The sequence below is a fragment of the Pongo abelii genome, chromosome 3 (assembly GCF_028885655.2).
Source record: "Pongo abelii isolate AG06213 chromosome 3, NHGRI_mPonAbe1-v2.0_pri, whole genome shotgun sequence".
Lineage (NCBI taxonomy): Eukaryota > Metazoa > Chordata > Mammalia > Primates > Hominidae > Pongo > Pongo abelii.
Window position 1 is genome coordinate 127953486 of NC_071988.2, and position 26684 is coordinate 127980169.

General features: G+C 36.6%; 2 protein-coding genes across 13 annotated transcripts in view; one reads left to right on the top strand and one right to left on the bottom strand.

Annotated features, from left to right (window-relative positions):
* TBCK (TBC1 domain containing kinase) overlaps nucleotides 1–22753 on the bottom strand; it is a 267698-nt gene extending 244945 nt beyond the window's left edge. For 4 of the 9 annotated variants that reach the window (XM_054554231.2, XM_054554232.2, XM_054554233.2 and 1 more), the window contains exons 1-3: nucleotides 22430–22563; nucleotides 15284–15505; nucleotides 1613–1685 (exon numbers count right to left, since the gene is read on the bottom strand). In XM_054554231.2, the coding sequence (XP_054410206.1) occupies nucleotides 1613–1685; nucleotides 15284–15476 (266 nt within the window). In that variant the 5' untranslated portion in view covers nucleotides 15477–15505; nucleotides 22430–22563. Of the gene's footprint in view, nucleotides 1–1612; nucleotides 1686–11148; nucleotides 11713–15283; nucleotides 15506–22425 lie in introns of those variants that run through there. The other 5 variants (XM_024245819.3, XM_024245820.3, XM_063723558.1 and 2 more) reach the window with 5 other exon arrangements.
* Nucleotides 22040–26684, top strand: part of AIMP1 (aminoacyl tRNA synthetase complex interacting multifunctional protein 1) — a 32232-nt gene continuing 27587 nt past the window's right edge. The window contains exon 1 of one of the 4 annotated variants that reach the window (XM_024245584.2): nucleotides 22040–22132. Coding sequence is in view for 1 of the 4 variants with exons in the window: in XM_024245585.3 (XP_024101353.2) it covers nucleotides 23364–23365 (2 nt within the window). In the remaining 3 variants the exon portion in view is untranslated. 4 annotated transcript variants of the gene reach the window in all.

Below are 26684 nucleotides of genomic sequence, written 5' to 3' on the forward strand. Positions count from 1 at the left end.
AAAGTGCACAATAAATGTAATGTACTTGAATCATCCCAAAATCATCCCTCCACCCTCCATCCATGGAAAACCTGTCTTCCACAAAACTGGTCCCTGGTGCCAAAAAGGTTGGGGACTGCTGGTATATACATGGTATCTGCATTTTTCATTCTAGAGGCTACCCAAAACCAAATCATTTAAAGGAGCAATAATAGCACTTTTATTCAATTTATTTGTTTTGCTTCTATCAAATTACTACCATTTATTAAGATAAATGTTTTTCTTCCCTTGAAAAAGATTGTTCATCTAGAATATTGTGGTAATGGAAAACTATTAACCAATTAGAGTAACAATATTTTTCAAAACTAGGATGGATAATTATAATTCTATAAACACTCGTGGCAAGATGTTTTATTGGTTTAATGCAACTTGATTTATACATTAAGAAAGATTTTTGATAATTTTAAGGTCACTTCAGGAAATCTGTGAAGAAGTTCATTTAATAGTATATTTGTAATAAAAGTTTAGACCACATACTTTCCTTGCCAAGAGAGTAAATTTATTGAGTCTTTGAAATAATTGCATTTAAACTGTATCATTAAATTCTATCCAAGCTATGATTAATATCTCTCCCTACTCTTCAATGTGACCTTTATTTAACACAGTTCACTGTGTCCCTAGGAATACAAGTATCCTATTTGAAGTTACCATGTGATCCTTTCAGGAAAATAATCTTTTTTTTTTTTGAGATGGAGTCTCGCTCTGTTGCCCAGGCTGGAGTGCAGTGGCGCATCTCGGCTCACCACAACCTCCGCCCCCCTGGTTCAAGCAATTCTCCTGCCTCAGCATCCTGGGTAGCTGGGATTACAGGAACGCACCACCATGCCCACTGCGGTGGCTCACGCCTGTAATCCCACCACTTTGGGAGGGTGAGGCGGGTGGATCACAAGGTCAGGAGTTTGAGACCAGCCTGGCCAACATAGTGAAGCCCCTCTCTTATACTAAAAATACAGGAAAATAATCTTTTTTTTTTTTTTTTTGACACGGAGTCTTGCTCTGTCACCCAGGCAGGAGTGCAGTGGTGCAATCATGGCTCACTGCAAGCTCCGCCTCCCGGGTTCACGCCATTCTCCTTTCTCAGCCTCCCGAGTAGCTGGGACTACAGGTGCCCGCCACCACGCCCAGCTAATTTTTTGTATTTTTAGTAGAGACAGGGTTTCACCGTGTTAGCCAGGATGGTCTCAATCTCCTGACCTTGTGATCCGCCCGCCTCGGCCTCCCAAAGTGCTGGCATTACAGGCGTGAGCTACCACTCCTGGCCAGGAAAATAATCTTAATCTCAGCTAGTGAAATGCTTACTACTAAGAAGGTTTCAATTTTCATATATCCCCTTTTGAAGAATTTTTTGTGAAATATTTCAGAGAATGCCTACCTCACAAAAGATGAACACTGGACTACGTTAATGTTGAATTCATATGTAATCTGTAAATTAAATTTTCTCAAATGAAAATTTGCACCTACCTTTATCATTAAACAAGTAACAAAAGAAACCAAACCCCTGCAGTTTAAACAAAATGCCTTTTTGTTTGCCAAGTTCTGCTTTTCATTTAATTGTTCTGATACTATACAGTACCTTACAGGTTTCCTTTCTCGAAGCAAGTCTTCCAGACTACGTTCACAATGTTCAGCCACGACCACTAGTCGTTCTGAGAAAAACAAAGCAAACCCATGTTATATTTTATCAACACAACATGTTAAAAACAAAATAATACTCTCCACTGATGATATTAATATATAACACCCATAACAATATTTTAAAAGAGCCTTTCAAACTCTATATTAATTACATTATTACCAAGTATACAGGATAATAAACATCTAATAAAACAATAACTATTTTTTTCTCTTGTATTTTTCTTCCTCTAGAGTTTTTCTTATGTACATCAGGAAAAATAGGTGGAAAGACTGTCCTTGGGGAAAAAATAACTCACCCTTCTTCTGACACACATTGAAAGAAAGAAGTAAAAGATTAGATGAATATATAAAGAATTTTGAAAGAAGTGAAAAGGAGCTAGGTACAGATTGCTTGACACTCTGGTTTCAAACACAGACCTTTGAAATTGCATTCAGAAACTTGAAAAAAAGGAGGAATGATCTGAATCATAACTATAGAGAAAGAAATTCAACCTAGAATTATTGTTAACCCTTGAACAATGCAGGGGGTTCTTAAAGGTGCCAACCCCCTAAATGGTCAAAAATCACCTATAACTTTTGACTCTCCCAAAACTTAACTACTAATTGCCTACTCTTGACTGGAAGCCTTATTGACAACACATAAACACAACACTATCTAAATTTATTTTATGGATTCATGACATATCTTTTTTTCTTATTTTTTCCTATATTTCTAGGCTACATGGTTCATCTATGAGTTTTTTCAAATTGTCAAAAATGTCCGAAGAATTTTCCAATATAAATTCATTGAAAAAAATGCATATTTAAGTGGATGTGTGCAGTCCAAACCCATGTTGTTCAAGGGTCAACTGAACAACAGTTGAGATTAAATAATATAAAACAGTGGTAGACATAATCAACATTATGATGTCATTTTTATTTTCCAACAGATCAACTGATCAAGATGGCACAGTTCTAAGGGCCAGCCTATACTTTTTTTTGCCTCATCCATTATTCCAAGTTACTAACATGATGTTTGATAATCAATCTAAGAGGAACAAAAGAAAAGTACAACTGGGTTTACAAGCTTTTGGGGATTTGACAAGGTTATTTGAGGAGTTTGGTTCAAAAGAAGTTGGAGTGTTGTCAGTATCTATGCAAAACAGATTCTAAGTAAAATAAAGAAGAAGTTTAACACAAAACACAAAGACTGAGACTAGATAAAGTAAAGGTGCAAAGAAACTGCAAATAATGATAACTGTAAAATGAAGGTTTGGTGAAAATGAAAAAGTAGCCAAGGCAGAAAAAAGAGACAGAAGAAGATAGGAAAGAAGTTCAGAGTAAGAAATCTAGTATATAAAATAGTTCAGTAATGGTTGGATTAAGGCATGGTCTTGAATGGGGAAGTAGAGATGGACAGTTGTGTTCAGGCAGACATGTCAAGTGCAGGAGCAAAGTATTATCTTGGATCTTATCTAAGTTTACTCTGTCTAGCGAAATTGGATTATACAGAATGATCTGAAACACAAAAATTAAAAACGCTATAAGTGAATATTATCATTTTCAGATAAAAGATTCCAATTGTAGAGGAACAGGAATAAAATGAAATAGCAAATGATGAAGTTAGAGAGAGAAGTGAGCAGGAATATTTAACAGGAATTTAAAGAAAATTAACTTTAAAAGAACACTTAATGAGAAAAAAAGAAAAAGAAAAGGAAACCATGCAATAAAATGTCAAGTTATTTACTTAACAAAGAAAAGAGTATGCAAAGGTAAACTCCAAGCAATTTAGTACAACAGTGAAATTCCAGAAGAAAAAAGCAGGCAACATTATCAGAAAACCAAAACAAGAAGCTGCATTCCTTTGCTTTTCATCTTACCACGTTTTGTCCATTTTCCTGACATTTAAATGGCTCGCTCCCCTCAGTATCCTCTGTAAATCTTTACCTCTTCTACCCAAATTGAAATGCTACCAGTTCCTCCACCATTGATTCTGGGTCTTTTTTACTGTTTTCTCATCTATTCCGAAGGCTGAAAAACTCTGAGATTTTATTGCAAGCCCAAAACTCTCTTCTGAACTGCAGGCTTCTATAGCCTATATTATAGGCTTTAATATAAAAGTCACCTGAAACTCAAGAGAATCAAACCTCAACTTAGAATTTACTGTTAAAGTCTGTCCCCTTTAATACTGTTTCAGTAAATGATATCACTATCCAGTCAACTGCTCTAGCTAGCAACTAAACAGTAATCTCCCCTTCTCAAATCCAAATAAACAGAGTCCTGCTATTTTTACTTCTCAAACATTTCTAGAATCTATATAGTTTGCTCCATCTGCCACATTCTGGGCCCAGCCAGCATCATCTCATTAGATAACTACAACAATCTTTTAACTGATCTTCTCACATTAATTCCTGTATCTTTCCAACATATTTTCACACTAAAGCCCAAGTGATAAAATCATAAGAAGTCTGAATATGGAACTCCCTCTCTAGCTTCATCTATGTTATTTTATCTTAGTTTACCAACTTCCATCACACTGATCTTCCTTGTGGCCTCCTGCCTTAGGACACTTGCACATGGGTTCTTATTGCCTGAAATGATCTTTCCCACATAGTGGTTAAGAGTATAGACTATTTTGTCTGGGATCCAAATCCCAGTTTTACTACTAATTAACTATGTGACCTCAGGGAAATTTTCTAACCTCTCTATGCCAGTTTTTTTTCTGTAAGATGAAGAGAAGAATGGCCACCTACCTCACAGGGTTGTTGTGAGGTTGAAATGAGTTAATATATAATAAAGGCCTACAATAGTGTGTGGCACATAACAAGCACTAGCTGATTGTTAGCTTTTATTATTATTCATTATTCAGGGCTCAGTTAAATGTGACTTCCTCAAGGGACACTTCTCTCGTCCCCCCAACATCGATTTGCTCTCCTACAACATACTCTATTCTACATTTAAATTTTCTTTTGTAGCACTTGTTTCAACTCTAATAAATTTGTATGCATTTTTATTTTGGTCCAGCCAGCATCATCAGTAACTCCACCTTATCCATGGTTTTACTTTCTGCAGTTTCCAAACATTTTAAATGGAATATTCTAGAAGTAAACAATTCCTAAGTTTTAGGAATGCATGCCATTCTGAGTAGCACAGTGAAATCTCTCACCAGCAATTAATATATGCCAAAAAGACGTGGCTGGGCGCGGTAGGTAGCTCACGCCTGTAATCCTAGCACTTTGGGAGGCGGGCAGATCACGAGGTCAGGAGACCACCCTGGCTAACATGGTGAAACCTTGTCTCTACTAAAAATATGAAAAGAAAAAAAAAAAAATTAGCCAAGCGTGGTGGCAGGCGCCTGTAGTCCCAGCTACTCGACGGCTGAGGCAGGAGAATGGCATGAACCCAGGAGGCGGAGCTTGCAGTGAGCCGAGATCCTGCCACTGCACTCCAGCCTGGGCAACGGAGCAAGACTGTCTCAAAAACAACAACAAAAAAAGAAGACGAGAAGTGCTTCCTTCAAGTGAAAAGGTGAAAGTTCTCGACTTGATAAGGAAAGAAAAAAAGCCAGTTGTTAAGATACATGGTAAGAAATTTTCTATTCGTGAAATTGTGAAGAAAAAAGAAAATCATGCTAGTTTTGCTGTCACACCTCAAACTACAAAATTATGACCACAGTGCAAGAGAAGTGTCTAGTTAAGATGGAAAAGGCATTAAATTTGTGGATAGAAGACATAAACAGAAATATGTTCTGACTGATGAGAATCAGAGTCTGTACAATCCTCAGTTTCAGACAACCACTGGGGGTGCTGGGGGCCTTCTTGGAACATATCCCCTGAGGAAAAGGGGGGGCCTACTGTGATATCTTTTTTCCTATCAGATAATATATTTTATGATGGCAGGAATGAGGTGGGTCTCATCACAGGTGCCTAGCAGTGCATCAGTAGTTGCACACAGGTGCATCACAGTAGTACATCACAGGAGCCTAGTGCACACAGGTGTACTGCATCACAGCTAGAATGTCACCTACAACATATAGGCATGTAATATAAAGATAACTGTTAGATGAATTAACTTTAGCAAAGGCATGATGTAGCCATTAGAAATGAAGAATCTCATATGACCACAGTCACTAGACAGAGCTCTGTCCTGTGTAGTAAATTACATGCCCATGTTATAAACTCAGTATAACTCAGTAGCACTGACTTTCATGTAAAACAAAAACAAAATAATTTATTAAAATGTGCATATTCCATTAATTAACCATTTTAAATTGGATAGTCATAATTCTCCATATCTATAAGAGATTTCCAAAGTATCTGGCACAACTAAAATTTTTCAGGCTTCTGGAAACCCTTTCAAAATATCATAAACAAGTGTTTGCCAAAGCTCCAAGATTCTATGGAACTATTAAGCATAGTTTTAATACTGCTGAGCCATAATCCTCAGCAGAACATCAAAGTTTCTCCCAGAGATAATGGAGTGTATACCAAAACAACATTTCCAATATGAACCATTTTGTTTTAAGAAATCTTTAGAGTCTTCATTCTGAAATCTCTGGACCACTGTTTAAAAATAACATGTTATAAAAACAATATAGTTTCACAGAATAAAGTATTTGGGAATCATAATGTGCCAAATATAAATCATCAGTGCAGTAGCATTATTTATAAAAAAAAATGTGATGCTAAGATGAACTTTAAAGAGTAGAATATACAATAATTGTGAAATAGTCTTCCTTCTAACAAAGATTTGAGGATCCACAAGTATGATGTAGTGTCTCTAGCCTGAACTGTGTGTTTTAAGTTTGACAGGGCTTGGCTGTGTTCCCACCCAAATCTCATCTTGAATTCTCACATGTTGTGGGAGGGACCCAGTGGGAGGTAACTGAATCACAGGGGAGGTCTTTCCCATGCTGTTCTTCTGATAATTAATAAGTCTCATGAGATCTGATGGTTCTATAAGGGGGAGTTTCCTTGCACAAGTTCTCTTTTTTTGGCCTGCTGCTATCCATGTAAGACGTGACTTGCTCCTCCTTGCCTTCCACCATGAATGTGAGGCCTCACCAGCCACGTGGAACTGTAAGTCCATTAAACGTTTTTCCTGTACAAATTACCTAGTCTTGGGTATGTCTTTATCAGCAGCATGAAAACAGGCTAATACAAAGTTAACACTAAGAAACTGAAGAGAACACACATTTAAGCAAGAATAAAGGAGTTGAATAAGGAGTAGGGGGAAGTAAAATAAAGTTTCTTAAAGTAGTGTTTTTTTGTTTAAATTTAGAGAAAGAGGTGAATCATGAATGTCTTAAAATAATATGAAGGGTTATTACAATACGTTTACTGCATCACTTTTGTTATTAACAGTAAAAATCGAGACTAGCTCATCACCTTTAAAATATGATATTTCAATAAGTGTTTATACAGTTCAAAACCAACAAAGAAAAATATTATGCTTAAAGAATAGTATTGGTACCAGAACACTGTGATCGTCAGTTTTATGAGTCAATTTGGCTAGAATATAGAATCCAGTCATTCAATCAAATACTAATCGAGATGTTGCTGTGAAATTATTTTGTAAATGAATAAAGTCTATAATCAGTTTACTTGAAGGGAATTTATCCTAGATAATCAGGGTAATCCTGATTCAATCAGTTTAATAGCCTTTAAGAGCAGAATTGAAATGCAAGTACACTGGCTCACACCTGTAATCCCAGCTACATGAGAGGCTGAGACGGGAGTATCACTTTAAGCCAGGAGTTCAAGACCAGCTTGGGCAATATAGTGAGACTCCTGTGTCTGAAAAATAAATAAACAAATAAATAATAAATAAATATGAGCAGAATTGAAGCTTCCATGAAGAATGAATTCCACCTGTGGATGACAGCTTGAGCTTCTGCCCAAGAGTTCAGCTTGTCCTTCTTGAAGACCTCCCTCATGGATTTCAAACTTGCCTAGCAGCGCCCCACAATCATGCAAACCAATTCCCAGCAATTCTTTTTTATATATTCATATAACTTATATAAATAACATATAATTGTATATATAATTTATATAATTATATATATATAATTTGTTCTGTTTCTCTTATGAAACTAATACAGATTAAAATTTATATGCTAGAGATACAGAATAACTTATCTTATAGTTCCATATAATTCTATTATTCTCTACTTTAATTTCAAATAAAATAATTTTTATTCTTGATTTCACCAGCAATCATTGAAAGATTTCTGGATAATCAATACCAAATAAAAAAGGATGCACTACCATTTATAATCTTCACTCTGCTTCTAAACACAGCTGAGATTTCAAGCTCACAAGAAAAGATAAAATTTGTTAACATAGTATTTTCAGGCTTTACTGGCTTTTTTTCTCCTAAAGATATTTTCTTCTATTAGAAAAAAAACAAATTCTCAAATTCTAATAAAATGTCTGCCATTCCTGAGATTAAAAACTTCATCCTGCTGAGTTAGCAAGAAAATATTATCATCTTTGGTTAGTTTTGAATGATCTATAGAAAACAGTGAAAGCTTGACTTCTGAGCTAACATAACATGTGAAAACATAATGTTACTAAAACAGACCACATGTAACAAGAGTATGTGACTCCAAGTAAGAAGTCAATTGTTATTGACTTAACAATAACATGCAGGGTGGGAGGGGGCATGACTAACAATAGCAAGATATCTGCATAGCAAGAACAGAATAAAAGAGGAAAAATAGAATCAAAATCAAAATTATTTAAGGAGACACAAATCAAAGTCATGCGGTATATGTGTTCATATTGAGAAATACTTTCACTAAGGAGATTGTTCATCAGAAACTTCAAATTTTTCAAAGTAGATGCAACTGAAATGACTAGAATGTTTTGGAACAAACAGACTTTTACATAAGCAATTACTCTAACAGTAAATTATTCCTTATACACACAACTTTTCAGAATGCTAAACATTGCCAATGAAAACAAGATAATCAAATTCCCTAGCCTAATGACAATCGATATTTTCATTTCAGACAACTAGACTTAGAATATATAAACTTTACACATATTCATGACCTATGTTACCCTAGCAGAGAGGGCTGCTGAGATACAGGAGGAGCAGGGCAAGTCAGGGAAGCAGAGTAAACAGCAATATGGTGGACAGGGCTAAGGGGACTAACCATGCTGTTGAACTGGCCTCAGAGAACAACAATCAGTAGAACGATTACAGTTTCTAAGGGGATCAGTTCCCACCTGACTTTGATAATCAAAAAGAAGGTTCACAGGGAAAATAAGGAAGAATACTCCCCAAAGAGAATCATGCTATAATGCAGTTCCTAATTCAGTGTTTATAGAGGCCCGTTTAGGTAGAGGAAGGAAAAGAAGGAGCTTTAGGACTATTTTGTCAATTGAGAAAAGGGGGCCTAGGAACAGAGGAAAAAACCTCAAATATATAAAGTGAAGCTCCCAAGAGGCTTCCAGATACAGTGGGAATAAACAAAGGGCTCTTGGTGGAGTCTGGAAAGACAGGCCTCTGCCAAATTTACAGATGTTCACCACCATGGTTAATACTCAGCATCTACTGTACTGCCAGCCAAAGAATGGTTTTGGAAATAGGGTAAACCTACAACTGGAAATTCTTTAGAATCTGTAGCTGGATTAAGGGTAAGGGCTGTTGAAGTATACAGGGATTGAAAATATCTATTAATTGCCTGGTGATGTAAAAAGCCCCAAATGATCCCTGTAATTTTTCAACATCTAATTAATGTCACTGAAGCCAGGTAACAAATAAAAATCTTTGGCAAAAAATTATTTTTTGAACAAAAATTAACTCACCGAAAGTTATTTTCTGGGCTTTCAGCAAATGGCTGGAGCTATCTATAGTCTACTATAGATATAGTTACCACTACTCTTCACAGTTCTCTTCAAGCAAATTAGAAAAAGCACCCCTCCCCCTAGAATAAATTAGAGAATCAGATTTCAGCTCCCACTTACTCCATTATCCAGAAGCTTTTATGCAGTGAGGCAAAACCCCACACAGTGGCCCTGACTGTGGGTCTCCTAATTGGTAAATATATGACATGGTGCAACACTAGGTACAGGTCGAATCAATTTTGAAAAGTCTAGGACCTAACATTAGAACTTCTCAAGTTAGCCTTTAAGTAAAGAAGATAATCTCTCCATATCCCTTGATACTCTACACCAGTGCTTTTAAGCCCTTTTTCTTTTTTTTTTGTCCATTAGGAATCCTTTTTGAAAATCTGCGAAAAACTACGCATTTTCATTATTCAGCAAACACATGTGTACATATGTATATACACATACACAATTTTATATGTAATTTGAAGGGGTTCACAGACCTCCCAAAGCCTACTGAAGCTGCAATTTTAAACTTAAAATTTCATTTCCTTAGATGTTTACTGTAAACTAAAAATAATCTTCAAAGCCCTTCAACTGACTGAAGGGTGGACCATCTCTTGGCCAAGGGGACCCCAGAGTAACCTTGAAAACTGAGTTCTCAGCCATGATAGGACTTAGGGTCAGACAACCTCATTATACCCCACCCCCTTAACCATGATTAGGCTTTCTTCCCTAGGGACTTAACAAAAACCAGCCCTTTCGAAAGATTCCACAACTGATATCAACCAACTACCTGACACTACCCCTTCTTTTTTGCGTGATAAGAGACCATTTGCCTGATAACCAACCATGGAGTGGTTCTGGCCAGTCTACCAAGAATGAGCAGTAAGTGTTTTCATGTCCTCTGCTCCACCTTTGACGTCAGAGGGCCAAAAACTCCACCCTCGGATCATGACCCTCAGATGATGCTAACATTGCCATTTTTTATATGTGGGACCCATGAAGGGGCTTGAAGAGGAACGAAGTTTAAATGCACATACACATGGTTCTCCTTTCATAAATATTCATGACTCCTCCCACAGCTTACTGAATATGTATATTTGGCCACTCTGCTCAGTATAAATTTCTGTTCCCTTTGCCCCTCCCTCAAAGTGTCTGTTTCAAGCTTCTCGCAAAAGGCTATGCTTCCCAGCCTGTCACGGGGGTCACTCTGCAGGCTATAACCCTTATGATAAATAAAGCTCTCCTTTCTAAGTTTATGAACCTCTTCATTCTTTAGTGTACCTCCCTCACACAAAAAAAGGTGGGGGACAAAAAGCTACAGAGACTTCCCAGTTCAGAGATTAACACCAAAAAGAACAGTAAAGCAAACCCATAACAGTAGACGTAAGATCAGATCAGAGATCTCAGATCCTCATACCAAATAAATTTCTATACCATAGTCTCCATAGTTCATCTAGACAACAGATTGTACAAACATTATAAAGCTTTAAATTGATATTTTTTTCCACATTTAAGTATCTAGAAATTAATTTCTTAATAAGCTGCCTCATCATAAAAATAATTTGAAGCAGTTAGATTTACTTCTTTGCCCTGGCCTATAAGAAGTATACAACCAAATTTATAGTCCAACTAAAGAAATATTAATATTACTAACCTCACATCTTATTGTTTCCTTTCTCCCTGAAGAAAATCAGAATATGCCATCTCAAAATATCCCACTTTGACATAAGGATTTTGAGTTGAAGGCAATTAGCTCTCTTCTCTCTCCATTTCTGTCTAAGCAGAACATAAATCTCCCTCTGTAAAGATTAAAGGAATTTCCATTTGATAAATTCCATTTGGAAATTATCCTCTCCTACACTAGGAAGAGGAAAATGACTCTTATCTACATAACAAACTTACTAAATAATTCTTATTTACCGTGCATTTCTGAGTCACTTTCTCAAATCCCAAACCCCTCTTTCTTTGTCTACCCTCTTCTCTATACTTTATTTCCCTCTGTGAAGATGGTATATAAGCCTCAATTCTAACTACCTCCTTGAGTTGCATTTCTTTGTGAAATCTGTGCCTACAGATTAAATCTGGGTTTGTTTGTTTTTTTCTCCTGTTAACCAGCCTTTTATCAGTTTGATTCCTGGGACCTACCATTAAGCATAAGAGAGTAGAGAAAGTTTTTTTTTCCTTTTTTACATCTTCATCTTGATTATTTTTCTTTCATGTACTATATATAAAATACTGTATGAATGTCTGCATCTTGTCTCAAATTATTTTTGAAAAAAGTAAGCTTATAATCAAGAGACATAAATGTCTTTTTAAATTAAGAATAATTAATAATGATATTAAGACTTTGTTTCCTAGAAATATGTCAACAATAAAAGGCCAACATCTTTTGAAAATCCATTAATTCTTTGAGACCACCAGCATCATCAAAATGAATGAATGTAAGCAAATAAAACATAACAGACAGAAGAGCCATTGCTCTGTGGTCTAAAGTCCCTTATCCCACCAAAACCTTTTATATATGAGTTTGATTAATATCTATATATTTTTTATTATTTCTTATCTTTAGAGACAGGGTCTAGCTCTGTCACCCAGGCTGGAGTGCACTGGCATGACTGTCAGAGGCATGTGAACCAGAGCAACTCCATCTCGAATAGGAGCTGGGTAAAATGAGGCTGAGACCTATTGGACTGCATTCCTAAGAGGTTAAGGCATTCTTAGTCACAGGATGAGATAGGAGGTCAGCATAACATACAGGTCATAAAGACCTTGCTGATAAAACAGGATGCAGTAACGAAGCTAGCTAAAACCCACCAAAACCAAAATGGCCACTAGAGTGACCTCTGGTTGTCCTCACTGCTACACTGCTACCCTCCTACCAGTTTACAAATTCCAAGGCAACGTAAGTAAGTGACCTTATACGGTCTAAAAAGGGGACGCATGAATAATCCACCCCTTGTTTAGCATATAATCAAAAAATAACCATAAAAATGGGCAACCAGCAGCCCTTGGGGTTGCTCTGGCTATGGAGTAGCCTTTCTTTTATTCCTTCACTTTCCTAACAAACTTGCTTTCACTTTACTCTATGGACTTGCCCTGAATTCTTTGCTGCACAAGATCCAAGAACCTTCTCTTGGGGGGTCTGGATTGGGACTCTTTCCTGTAACATGATCATAACTCACTGCAGCCCCAAACTCCTTGTCACAAATGATCCTCCTGCCTCAGCTTCCTGAATAGCTAGGACTACAGGAACAAGATACCATGCCTGACTAATTTTTTTTTTTTTTTTTTTTTGGTAGAGACAGGATCTTATTACGTTGCCCAAGCTGGTCTCAAACTCCTGGCCTCAAGCAATCTTCCTGCCTCAGCATGCCAAAGTGCTAGGATTATAGGCATGGGCCACCATGCTTGGCCTTGATATTCTTCAACGCAAAATTAACATTCTCTTCTTTGTACTCCCATAGCATAGCACAGCACATTGTGCATCACCTATTAAAACAACTGTTACTGTATTATTTAATATAATCATGGTTGTATTTTTCTCTACTATTTCTGAAGCTGACTTGGGACCTAGGGTAATGAGTTACTCATTTTTGTATATTTGGCATCTAGCACAAGGAGGGCTATAGTATCAGGCAAGGGTCTATCAAGGTATTATAACCCCAGTGTACATGTTTGTCAAAGCAGTGGACAAGAAAGACAGGTTCCTAAATAAACCTTCAACTCATCAGCATCTTTATTACTTTTGCTTCAAAGCTAGCTTTCTATCGGCTCTGACCTCCAAATTTGTTCCCTACAGAGAGAGACCCTTAAGGCCTCAACATGGCACCACCCATGCTCTTGCTTGAGGAATTAAGCCAAACATGACAGCCATTTACTAATATTTGCAGAATCAATCAATCAAAGGCAACCTTGAACAGTAAAAGAAGTCTCAATAAAATAATGTATACTTTAACATGTCTGTGTGTATATACCTATATGTCAATATGAAAAAACAAATTTTTTTTTATCATCTGCTAGACAATTAACTTTTTTTACCACTCTCTTTCCCAAATCTCTCACGAAGCCTCCTGACAACACCTAACTATTTAGAGCACTAAGTATGTGGTAGAGCTCAACAGTATTTATGGTACTGAATAGCTCTGATTAGAATTCTGTCAATATTTGCATTATTATATACTTACAGCAACATGTACAATCTTTCAAAAAATAATAAAATGTATTAGCAGTCCATTTTTCCTTAATTTCCTTGTGTGACCTTGGATGAATTAATTGTGAACCTTGACTTAATTGCTGTGTGGTTTAATTTCCTTATCTGTAAAATGACAGGACTAGTTCCTTTCACACAGTAATGTTACAAGGATTAAGTTAATTAAAATATGTAAAACACTAAGAATATTGCCTGATATATATAAACACTCAATAAATTTTAACGATTAATAATTATCATTACAAAAAAAATTTCTACTCAGTCTATAAAACACAAATATTCTCAGAGTAAATATTTTAAGAGAAATAAGCCAGGGAACTTGAAAGTACAGTTTAGTCTATTTTCAGCAAAACAGTAAAGAAAACATAGTTTGCATTTATCAGGGTTTTTAATATTAGGTTGAAACACATAAAATTGCCACTTTTATAGGGAAAAAAGTTGAATATCACCAACTACCTAGGGTTCACTTTCAGATTTTTTTATGTCTACAAATTATTTTATGTTAGAAAAATTAAATACATTTCAATGAAATGCATTTAAAATATTTTTAAGAAATGCAACCTTACCCTGCAATTAAGCTTCCAAAAATAATTCTGAAATAATTAAAAATATTGCCACCATAAGAATCTTTAAGTGGAGAATGAAAGAACCTGATTACACTACTAAAAACACAGTAAACATCTTCCTCAAACACTGACTTTTTAGCCAATAGGGTTCAACTTTTCTAATTCAGTTCTCTAAATGGGCTGCTATATAAAAAGACTAATGGAGTTAAAAAAAAAATCTACTGACTCCCTTTTCATTTGAAGACAGTTGCCAAAATCATTACTTTCAATCATAAAATATATTCTGTTAGATAATTCTTCTAAAGTTTCTAACATTAGAACTTCATTTTCTTCATATAGATAAAGAAATATGTTTAAGAATAGACAGTTTCCCTGAAAAAGAAAATTAAAAATCCTGATTCTCAGATCTGAGAAACATTAATCATTCAAATATAGTTGTTCATTCATTCATTCAGCTAACAAACACTTATTGAGTGCTCTGAGGTCACAAGTAAAGGTCCTTATCCTCAAGAACTAAGAATCCTCAGAGGAGAAAAATTAAATAGAAAATAATAAAATGTGATAAAAGCTATAAAAGAGTTTAGGAAAGAGACTTAGCTCAGATTGCAGGGAATGGAGCATAGCATAATCCATGAGAGAAAATTGCAAAGTACAAAATCAAGGATATGTGAATCAAAAAACCTCAAAACAACTCAGCTTGGCGGGCATGAAGGGTTAAATTAGTGGAAACAACAAGCAATACATCAAAAGAGAATAGCAGAGACTAGATCAAGGACTAGATGAAGGATTTTGCATGCAATAGCCTAGTAAAGAGTTTGAATTTTACCTGGTAGATTTGCAAATAAATGGGCAAGTGTACGAGAGAGAGGCAGGGTGGGGGAAAAGGATGAGAGAAAGAAGGACATGTGTACACTGGTACTGATGATAGCTTTATATATTTAGTGGATACAGTATTTATAACTTAGGGTAACAAAGTAGAGAACATAAATAGGAAAAAACAGAAAATAACTTACCATGCTTTCCCCTAGAAATATCCACATACTGGCAGAGTCTGGGATGGATGATGGTTTTAAGGATTTGAAAGCGCCCTAAAATTTTGATGGAATTTGGTGTGAGAGGAAGTCCATTGCTTCCACAAACATCATGTGGCAGAGCCGAGGCAAAGAAGGTAAAGGCTCCCATTTCAGCGTCCTTCAGGGGAAACATTTTTGGAGTCCTAGGTCTTCTAAGATAATCTGAAAAAGGAGAGAATTTTAGGACAGATCAAACATTAAGCCAGACAGACCAAACCTTAAGCACGATTAACATACAACTTGGAGGAAAATGCCAACCTGAACACTTCACAGTAAAAATGTCAAAGTAAGAAAATTCTAAAACATCAGAGGACAAAACAACTCAGCATAAATTTATATTGCAGCTCTAAATCAAACTCTAAGATTTTCAGTGGCATAAAAAAGAAAAGATTATTCCATTCTCAATGACATCTGACAGTTTAAAGAGCAGAGGAAGTTTGTTACTGCATCTTCATATTATTAATAAGGCTCTTCTCTTTTTTTTTTTTTTTTTTTTGAGACAGTCTCGCACTGTCACCCAGGCTGGAGTGCAGTGGCGTGATCTCCGCTCACTGCAACCTCTGCCTCCCGGGTTCAAGCAATTCTCCTGCCTCAGCCTCCCGAGTAGAAGCACCCACGACCACACCCAGCTAACTTTTTGTATTTTTAGTAGAGATGGGGTTTCACTATGTTGGCCAGGCTGGTCTTGAACTCCTGACCTCGTGATCCACCCGCCTCGGCCTCCCAAAGTGCTGGGATTACAGGCGTGAGCCACCACGCCCAGCCAATAAGGCTCCTCTCTTTACCTAAAGATTGAATAACCCACACACCATCGACAACCTTCCTTCTCATACAGCGAGATAGGTCAGGAAAGAGGGAATATAGGTACCAACTAGTAACTAATCAGGGACCTTATTAATAGTAGTAAAGCTTAAACTAGATTAAGAGGCCTCTATAATATTAAATAATCAATTTTCACTTTTATGCTAGATATTTTACATAATGTATGATCTGCTTTAATGCTTTTAATAATCCTGATAGAGCTATTGGCTCCAGTTTAGAGATAGTTGTTCCATGTGTATAGCATGAGGCGTCCTATTTGCACTTACTCCAAAATAAATGGTGCCCCAAAGTTGCATAAAGCAGTAGCCTGGAGAGTAGGAAACTTGCTCCATATCAATCTGAATCACATTAAGGCAACCATAACAACAACAAAAAAAGGGTCTTCTGACACAAAAATCTTTTACCCATGGACCTCACTAAAAAGACATTCTACTGGTAAAGCCCTGCATTTTTCCCTTCTCAGCTTTTATGATAAATATGCTGGAATTCCAATTCAATAAAACCACTTTGACAAGAAACCTTACTGAAATCATTAAAAATAAAATATTATAAAATGTATAAATCCTTAACAAGGAAGAAAAGAGAAACAGGCCATGAGGTGATGAAAGATTTCTAGAAACTTGTACAAAACAAAATATTTAAGGACGAGTGAAGCAGAAAGAAATAAGCTACAACCTGTAACAGTCAAGAGTTTTGTTTGGTCCCTTCAGATTCAGAGGCTTCAGACTCAGAGAAGGCAGGAACAATGGTAAACAGCAGTCAAAGAGGGTTTGAAACCAGAAGGGTGAAGTGTTGAATAATTAGAAGCTGGTAGTCAATTCTGCCACCAGGCTCACAACATAGGCAGTTATTTACACTCCATGAAACAAAGAAAAAGATAAGGTTCTTCCCTAAAGAAGCTGAACAAACTGAGAACTACACTAGTTGCTATGGACACTGGTGAGAAGAGCAAACTCCTCACAATTCTGGAATTTGTAGGACCCCAGCTAAGATTTGGCTGTTCATCCAGCCATCCTAAAACAAAATGTATCAGTCAATAAGCCTGTCCATATACGCAAAGCTCCCAGGAAGCCTTAGCTCGTAAATAACGAGTTGTCTGAGAATCACCAGATAGTTGAGGAAAGACTACAGTATCAAGGGCAAACAATGAAATAAACCTCCAAAAATCTGGCTTTGGAAGCAACTGAAATAATTTATGAAAAAATAACACAAAAACCAACTCTAATAAATATAGAGAGATTTGAGAAGATATTACATCCATTACATAAAACAAGTTATAGAAAAACATATTATACAAAAGAATAAAGAGAAATGGCCAATAGATACATGAAAAGATAAACAACCTCATGAATAATCAAGGAATTGCACATTAAAACCACAAAAAATTTTTATCTACTGGACAGTTAAAAATTAAGAAATCTGATAACGCATAATGTTAGAAGGATGTGGAAAAATAGGATCTCTAATTTGCTGTAAGTGGGAGTGTAAATTAGTAAAATCACTAGAAATGTTTTACACTATCTTGCTATTATATTCCTACAGAAACTCCTACACACACACACACACACACACACACACACACACATACACACACACAGTGGACCTGTGCAAGAAAGATCAAGGCAGTATTATTGCTCCTAATATCCCCAAACTGGAGACAATTTAAATGTCCAATGGTAGGTAAATGGTTAAATAAATTGTGTTTTATTCACCTGTATACATAATGAAAAATAAGCAAACTATAGCCATATTTAATAGCATAGATCAATCTTAGAAATATAATATTGAGTGAAAAAAGTAACATAAAATATGCCAGTTTTCATAAAACTCAAAAACAAAAAATAAAATAAATAATTCTGAAATACTTACATCTATTGTAAGAATATATTCAATAAGTAAGGGAATTTTAAAAAAATACTCAGAATATGGGTTACTACCAAATTAAAGCAGGGGTAAGGTTAGGGAAAAATTCACAAGAAGCTTCAAAAATCTTGAGTAACAGCCTAGTTTTTAGCTGGTGAATTAATGGGTGTTCATGTTATCATTATGCTTCGTAATTTCCATGCTCTGTATCTATATTTATCTACATATGTGTGTGTTAATACCACATATTTCATAATTTAAAAAATTTAAATAAAATAAATTGATTCTCAACAAAAGCAAAAGAGTTCAACAGGAAAAGGAAAGTCTTTTTTACAAATGGTGCTGGAAAAAGATATTCATATAAAAAAATAATAACCTCAACTTCTACTGATACATCCACAAAAATCTAAGATGGATCATAGGCTTAAGTGTAAAAGGTAAAACTGTTAGTCTTCTAATTGAAAGCATAAGAGAATATCTTTACAACCTTAGGCTAGGCAAAGATTTCTTAGACACGATATAACAAAGCACTAGCCACAAAAGACAATTTTGACAAAGCAGACTTCATCAAAATTAAAAACATCTGCATATCCAAAGGCACCCCTGAGAAAATAAAAATTCGAGTTAAAGGGAAATATTATTTACATCTGTCTATGTATACATATGACATTATGTATATATATGACCTTTTAAAATCAAACATATGTGTGTCTGTATGTAATTGACCTGTGTTCAGAGTCTATAAAGAAATACCACAATTCAATAATAAAACAAGCCAATACATAAATAGGTAAAAGTCACAAACATATTTTCACACAAGGCATGAAAATACTCAATAAGCACATGAAAAAGTGCTTAATATCATTAATTGGGGAAAATGCAAATGAAAATCACAATGACAAACCTTTAACTTCTACAATGGCTAAAATTTAAATGACTGGCAGTAACAAGTGTTCAGGAGAATGTGGAAGTGGAGCTTTGCTATATTGCTAGTGGGAGCGTAAAATGGCATAAGAATTTTGGAAAATATTTGGAAAACTTTTCTAAAGTTAAAAATATCCCTGACTTGTGACTCAGAAATTCCACTCTTTAACCAAGAAAAATGAAAACATTTGTCCATAAAAAAAAAACACTGTATGAGTATGTTCATAGGAACTGTACTCTTAATAGCTAAAAACCAGAAGCAATGCAAATGTCCCACAAGTGAATCGATTAACATATTTGTACCATGAAATTCTATTTAACAACAAAAATGGAACAAATATGTCAAAACATGGATGCACCTCAAAAACATAAAGTTTATGAAACAAGCAGACACAAAAGAGTGCATACTGTATGACTCCATTTAAATGTAATTCCAGAACTATAGTTCTAAACTATAGTATTAATAAAAAAAATCAGAAGATAGTACTGTAGATGGGGAAGGGGGGGTTGAAAAAACAGAGAAACAGAGGTAGAAATATTCTCTATCTTGATTGTGGTGGTAGTGGTTCTATGGATGAGTACATGCATCAAAACTCATTAAATTGGCCACTTAAAATCAGTGTGTTTTAATATGTATCAATTTTATCTCATACAAAATAAAAGAGCTTATGAGAAGATAAACACTGCCATACATTTTCAAAGCATCAAACGTAACTAGAAAATTTTAAACATTTCAGAGAGAAAAAAATGATTCCGCTATCAACAAGTTAAAGTGAGACTGGCATTCTCATCAACAATAATGAAAGTCAGAAGAGAGCCTGGTGCAGTGGCGTGTGCCTGTGATCTCAGATACTTGGGAGGCTGAGGTGGGAGGATCATGTGAGGTCAGGAGTTTCAGACCAGACTGAGCAACACAGTGAGACTCCAGCTCAAAAAAAAAGGAAAAAAAAAAAGTTAGAAGACATGGAAGGATTGAGAGTTGAAGGAAAATACTTTCGATTTTATATACAGCCAAATTGTCATAAGAGCAAATTATAATTTATACCCACACAAACATTAAAAACTAAAATTACCTTTCACATTCCTTTTGTGAGCAAGTTTCCTTAGCATATATTCCAGGGAAATAAGGGGAAGCCCAATAACAGAAGATGAGGGGCTAAGAAACAATGTTATTTACCCAAGAATGAATATAAACCCAGGATAGGAGCAATACAAAAGGACTAGAATGCAATCTGTTCAAATTAAACAGAAAGCCATTGGGCTTCAAGGGGAAAATCTTCAAACAGAGGAATGGAAGCTTCTATGTGCATCATACAAAGAATAAGAAGACTCAGTGAAAAAAGCACATCCACCTACCTACTCCCCAGGAGAAAGCAGAAAGGCAATTAAGAAAGTGGGGATGGTTAAAAACTATGTAATTACATAGTCCAAAATATAAAGCATGCTCAACTGCAGCATAATATTTTGCCCTTGGCAGGAAAGAAATAAAAACTCATTTGACCTTGATATCATAAATAATCTCCTTAGTATGGCACAGGGATCATGAAGTTAAAACTCTGGGGAAAAAAAACATATCGGATCATACAGCTTGGACTTGCTCTAAGTAACAACTATAAAGCCACAATACTGTAAACATTTTTTTTTATTGGTTTTTGGCACGTGAACAAAGCGCAATTATAGTTAAGAAATGTATTATTAACTTTGACAATGTACAAATAAATGTCCAGCTAAGAGAAGTGGGCATAAATGTAGCTTCTGAAGTGATAAAGAAAAAGGTAGAATCACTACTTTTCTCGTTTTACCAAACAAGGAGTCAAATATATTTTCAAAAGTTGATGTGAAAAAAGTAGTTTACGTATATTATTTTGAATTATAAAGTAACCAATACAAAAACTAAAAATTATGATTATGACTCTTCCAAAATTCAGAGAAGAGAGATTGTGAATGGTGTGGGCTATTTCAAGAAGTCAACAGAAAAAGAATTAGCAGTTTAACTTAGGGCTATCTCAAGAAGTCAACAAAAAGAATTAACAGTTTAACTTATTATTTAACCTACAGACCTAAAATTAGAAAAGGTTAAAAGTGGTTATCTTTGAAGAACAGTACTCAGAGTAGGACAGGTGAGACAGTTGCACTTTATTATTCAATCCTACTACGCTATACTACTTGATTTTTTTTTTTTTTTGAGACAGAGTCTCACTCTGTCATCCAGGCTGGAGGGCAGCGGCATGATCTCGGCTCACTGCAACCTTCCACCTCCCGGGTTCAAGCAATTCTCTGCCTCAGCCTCCAGAGTAGCTGGGATTACAGGCGCCCGCCACCACGCCCGGCTAATTTTTGTATTTTTAGTAGAGACGGGGTTTCACCATCCTGGCCAGGCTGGTCTTGAACTCCTGACCTCAGGTGATCCACCCGCCTGGACCTCTCAAAGTGCTGGGACTACAGGCGTGAGCCACCGCGCCCGACCATTTTATTTTCAATCAGATGTCTTTATCATTACACAGCTGAAAATAAAATAACCAAATAAAACACAATGATCGAAAAAGAGAAAACACTAATTAGCATAATCAGTGTTCTTTTTCCACTACCTCTTAGATGGTTGTACATAAAAAGGCTCACACACAAAAATACACACACATACATTTGCTTACACCTGGTGAGTGGAAGAAAACTACTGGGGAAAAAAAAACGTAGAGGTGAGAGATTAGATGAGGGAAACAGCAGTGCAAGCAGTTGGGCTTGAAAATTCATTCATTCAACAAATATTTTGAAGCCCCTATTTTAAGTCAGTTGTTTTTCCATCTGGTGGGCAAAGGATAATGAAAAAGTCAGAATCTCTGCCCTCAAAGAACTTAGAGTTTTAAATGACTCGAATGGGGAAAAAAAGTAAAAAATAGGGCAAAATATGCCGATTTTATCATGAATAAAAGTTTCACATTTCTGCAACAGGAAAATGATACTAATTCATTTATTTTATATATACATTCTCTCAAGAGGTTATTTTTGTCTCAAATAGATAGAAACCAGGAGAGGGGTCCTTGAAAAGCAGCCACTGACAATCCTCAAGTAACTACCTTCCTCTGCTTCACTTTCTCCTACTGCTCAAGGGGGTGTTACACTTCGACAACTGACTAAACCTCGAGGGCCAGAAACAAACCAAAGCAAAATTCTGCCTCCCTGGTGAGTAATGGAGGGGCGGATTCTAGATTCTCTAACCTCCTCCTTTAGCCTTCCTTTGAGGCAGTGACAGAGCGATTGCTAAGCCTACGGTTCCCAAAGGACTCAGGTGAACCTGATTCACAGGAAAGGCGGGCTGTAGCTAGGGATGGAGACAGTACCTATCAGCAAGCGGCTCCACAGCTCGGTTCTCTATCTATTCTGAAGACATGCGGGGCCACTCACTGCTCCTGATAGTCCTCTACCTCCCACAGACCCCACCCATTACGACACGGAAAACTGGATTACCCAAATACCTGCCTCTGAGTCTGGGGACGCAGGCAAGCACAAAGACAAGGGGGATGGAGCTTCTACACAGGGCCCCAGCGCTGTCGCTGTGGCTGCTGCTGCCGCTACGGCTTAGTGCACCAGACGCTGCATTTCAGGTGCTCCTACAAAAGAGGCCGCTCCTGGAACGCCGGGAGCTCAGACGCTGCCCTTCGCTCGCGAGCCAAGTCAGCCAAGGTTCCCTTCGCGGAACCCGGCCAGGAGCGCGAGGCTGGCCTTCCCCAAACACAGATCCCAGCTTTTCACCCTCCACCCTCCCCTCAGCCTCCTCAGCCTGGCCTTTTCTTCTGCCCTCACAGCCACTGCGACCCAACGCTGACGAAAGACCCCGACTTGTGGCGTCCTTCCCCTTGCCCAAACTGGCCACGAAAGGACATACAGCGAGAGAGAAAGAGGTGCGGGGGGGCGGGGGGTCGACTGAAAATACTGGGTGAGGGAATGGAAGACGAGGAGCGTGGTGTGGCAGGTTAATGGGACTGAGCACAGGAAGAGGAAGAAAGAATTGAGGGTTGAATCTGTAGAACACTCAGGCTTTCAGCAAGGACACCTCATTGGGTCCTTTCTCACTGCTATAGTACGCGGGTGGTTGTCCCTACATGCTTTCTGCTGTGGCTGTCTCGGAACCCGTGTCCTCCGCTTCATGTGAGTGACGTCGTGGAGGGTCACTCACTCGGGGATCGCCGATTGCGATCGTAGGGCTCTTCCTTCTCTAACTCGCCTCCAGGAGAGAGGACCTGGCCTGCGGGTGCTAATGGGTAGTCCGTTCGCAGCAGGACCAGCCCTGGCCTGAGGAAACAGGAAAGAGCTTGAGACTTCCTTCTAAAGGAGCCACGTTTGAGAAATGGGATGCAGGCCTAAGAATGCTACAGAGAAATATCGATCCCTAAGCGTATTTACTGTTACGTGAATGTGTGTGTCAAAGGACTTGGGTGCTATGGGGGAGAGGAGGGTGAAGACGGGATTTTATTCATTGAGCGAATAGTTATTAAGCGCCCACTCTATTCCGGGCACCGTTCTAGGCATTAGGTGAACAGCAGTGAACAAAACAGACAGAAATCTGTGTCTACTTGTAGCTCACATTTTAGAGAGGAAGGCACATACTAAGCAAAGTAATTAGAAACATACTGTATTTTAGGTCGTGATAGTCCTGAAGAGAAATGTAAAGCAGGGAAGAAGGATATAAAGTGACACAGGAAGGTCTTGCTGAAAAGATGACTTTTAAGTAAAGGGCTTACAGGAGTGGGAGATTTAACCATGCGAATATCTTGGGAAAGTGCAGTCAGACAGAGGGACCAGCCATTGCAAAGGTCATGAAGCAAAAGCCTGCTAGAATAGCAAGGAGGCCTGTAGGGCAGAGTTGAGTGAAGGGTTTAGTCCTTCACTGGAGATTAAATCAAGGCGAGCAGGTCATGAAGATCTTGAGGACATCCAACTTTTATTCTAAATGAAATAGGACTTTGGAGGGTTTTGAGCAGTAGAGTGATGGGCTCTGACTTCCTTTTAAGAGGGTCACTCTTTAAGGAAAATACACAGAGGAGGACGTGGTAGGAGAAAGGAGACCAATAAGAAGAGTTTTGCAATAATCCAGAGGAAGCATAATGGTGGTTTGACTATGGGTGGTAAGAAATGGCCAGTTATATTCTTGATGCACTTAATTTGGATATGTAAGAGTATTATAGATGACAGGGTTAATTTTATTTAATTAGGCTTTGGAGGACACTTGAGAAATGAATTTCAGTGTGAGTTTCAGAGTGGCAAACATAAGTTAAAATCATGGCTTTGCTATGTGGTACTTGAAGGGATTCAGATAAGTCATGTAATTTTCCTGGATCTGTCTATAAAATGGAAATCATATCTGTCAAGATTGCAAAGATTAGGGTATATTATAGGTATTTAATGACAAGGTATGTAATGGGCCTAGTCTGCAAATCTGAACCAGGTAAAAGATGGCCTTATTGTGAGGTAAGAGGGTCATGGGAGGCCAAGGCATACTCCTTTTAAATTTTATGGACTCTTTACTGGGGAGGAAAGTTTTTGTGTTAATGACGATGGTATTTAGAAATGCATGGACTGGCCTCTCATAGCTGTCCACTCTATAGTCATTCCTTATAGCCATCCTTTAAACCCTCCAGGACCCCCTATGTCCACATCAGTAAAGGGAAAAAGCAGGCTGTCTGGTAAGGGAAACAAGAATAAATAGGAACTTTCATAAAAAAGCAATTTTAGATATTCTTTTTATAGGTTTTGGCAAAGGTTGATAAAAGACCTAGGGAATTACTGCTGGTTGCTGCGCTTACATATTTTGAGTGTCTTCAGATGCATTGTTCTCAGTGTATTTAATTTTCTTATCTTCTTTAAATTCTGACTTTTGACACATATGATTTAAATCCTAGCAGGAATTTTCACCTAGTTCTAAAAGGTACCACATTGCTTTACACTATAATAAGGACGGTCTTTCAGTGTGGGGTATTGTATGTATACTGTAATATTCTTACATATCCAGTAATTAGATTGTGTAGCAAATCAGGGAAAGAAGTTGGAAGGCAAGAATAGGAATGAAGGGAGGAGAAGAAAGGAAGACAATGATTAAAATTACTATATTCCATCAATTCTAATATACACATTTTTCTCATACTTACATCTCTGAAATAGGGATGTATTTTTAAGTTGCTGACATCTTTAAATCACTGTAGATGAATTGGCAGTTGTGAGATATTTGTCATTGCCCACACTTACACACACTTAGTCATAACTTAATCTTGTCATCATTTCAGTTGAGTTATATATGCAGTATTGGCATATAGTTGTTGAGTGTAATTTCCCTTTTAAAGATCATTTAGAAGATTATGATTAGCATTAGAATGAAAAGTTACTGTGTATGTGGGGAAACAAAAGGATGATGCAAGATAAAAATCCAGGGTTAAATTTAAAAGAAGTCTGTCAATAAATAATGTAGGATGTGACTAAGTGATAAGAAAGCATTGGGTCAGTTGATTCAATAGTGGTTTTTTTCATAATGTACATAAAATAATAGAGCTTGTTGGGATTGAAGCCATTTTACAATTGATGGCATTTTAGATTTCTTGTATAGTATTTAAAGCTTCCAACAAAAATGTAAATTTTTACCTACTGTAATTCTGAAATAGTGAAATTGGAGGTTTTGAGTAGAGACACTTTCAAATTTGTGTAGCGTTCCTATATAGCATAAGAATTCTAAGATTAAAAGTCTGCCTGTAAAACTTTGATTTCAAAGTAGTAACTTACTTATGTTTGATTCCCAATGTTGTCATCGTGGGGCAGAGATTTTGCTTTTTCAAAAAGATTGCAGGCAATTTAGATGGTGTGGGGAGGACTCCTGAGGAAATTGTTCAGTAAACAAAAATGATAGTGAAGATCTCAGAATCTCAAAAATCATCTTTTGTGTGTGTATTTTAATGATTAAGATGTACTATAAATTCATGTACAGTATTTGGGATTCTGCATTAGAGGCATCGTATGATTAATGGCTTTTTAGGTTTGATGAAATATGATAATTAACATCGAGAAGGACAAAATGTGAAGGGACAGAATGATTTAGATAATATGTTTCAAAAGCTTTTGTCATAAAAAATGCATTATTACCATTTTAATTTAGTAAAGGAAAAAGAAAAGGTCTTGATCCTCACCAAACACAATTAACATACTTGGTCTACAGTTTTGTGTGCTTTTCTCTTCATAAATGTTTTATATTTTCAATTACTGTGCATGTCATTCTTATGTCTATTTTAATCTCACAGTCTTAATTTTTTTTAATTTTAGTCCAGAGACTTAAACCAGCATTTCCTAAACTGTTTTAGTGAATACTAGTTCAAATAAATGTTAATAGCTATTCCTGTGTTAGGATTCTGTCATTAAATATATTGGAAAATGCTTCGTAATTATATCCTTTAGAGAAATTATATCTAGAGCATTAAAAGAGCTAACTGCAGCATCAGACAGACCTGAGTTTCAATCCTCATTTACCATGTATTACATGAGGCAAATTAATTTTAATTCAAGTTTTCTTCTCTGTATAATGGAGATTATTACAGTATTCGAAATTGACTTGTGTAAAGCATTTAGCCAGCCATAGTGCATGTTCTACAAATATATGTAGTTGTTATTATAATCTATGAGAAACCTTATACATATTAGAAACTCTGAGGATTTAAAATTTTGAAGGTTGACTTATACTCAATGTAAAATTGAA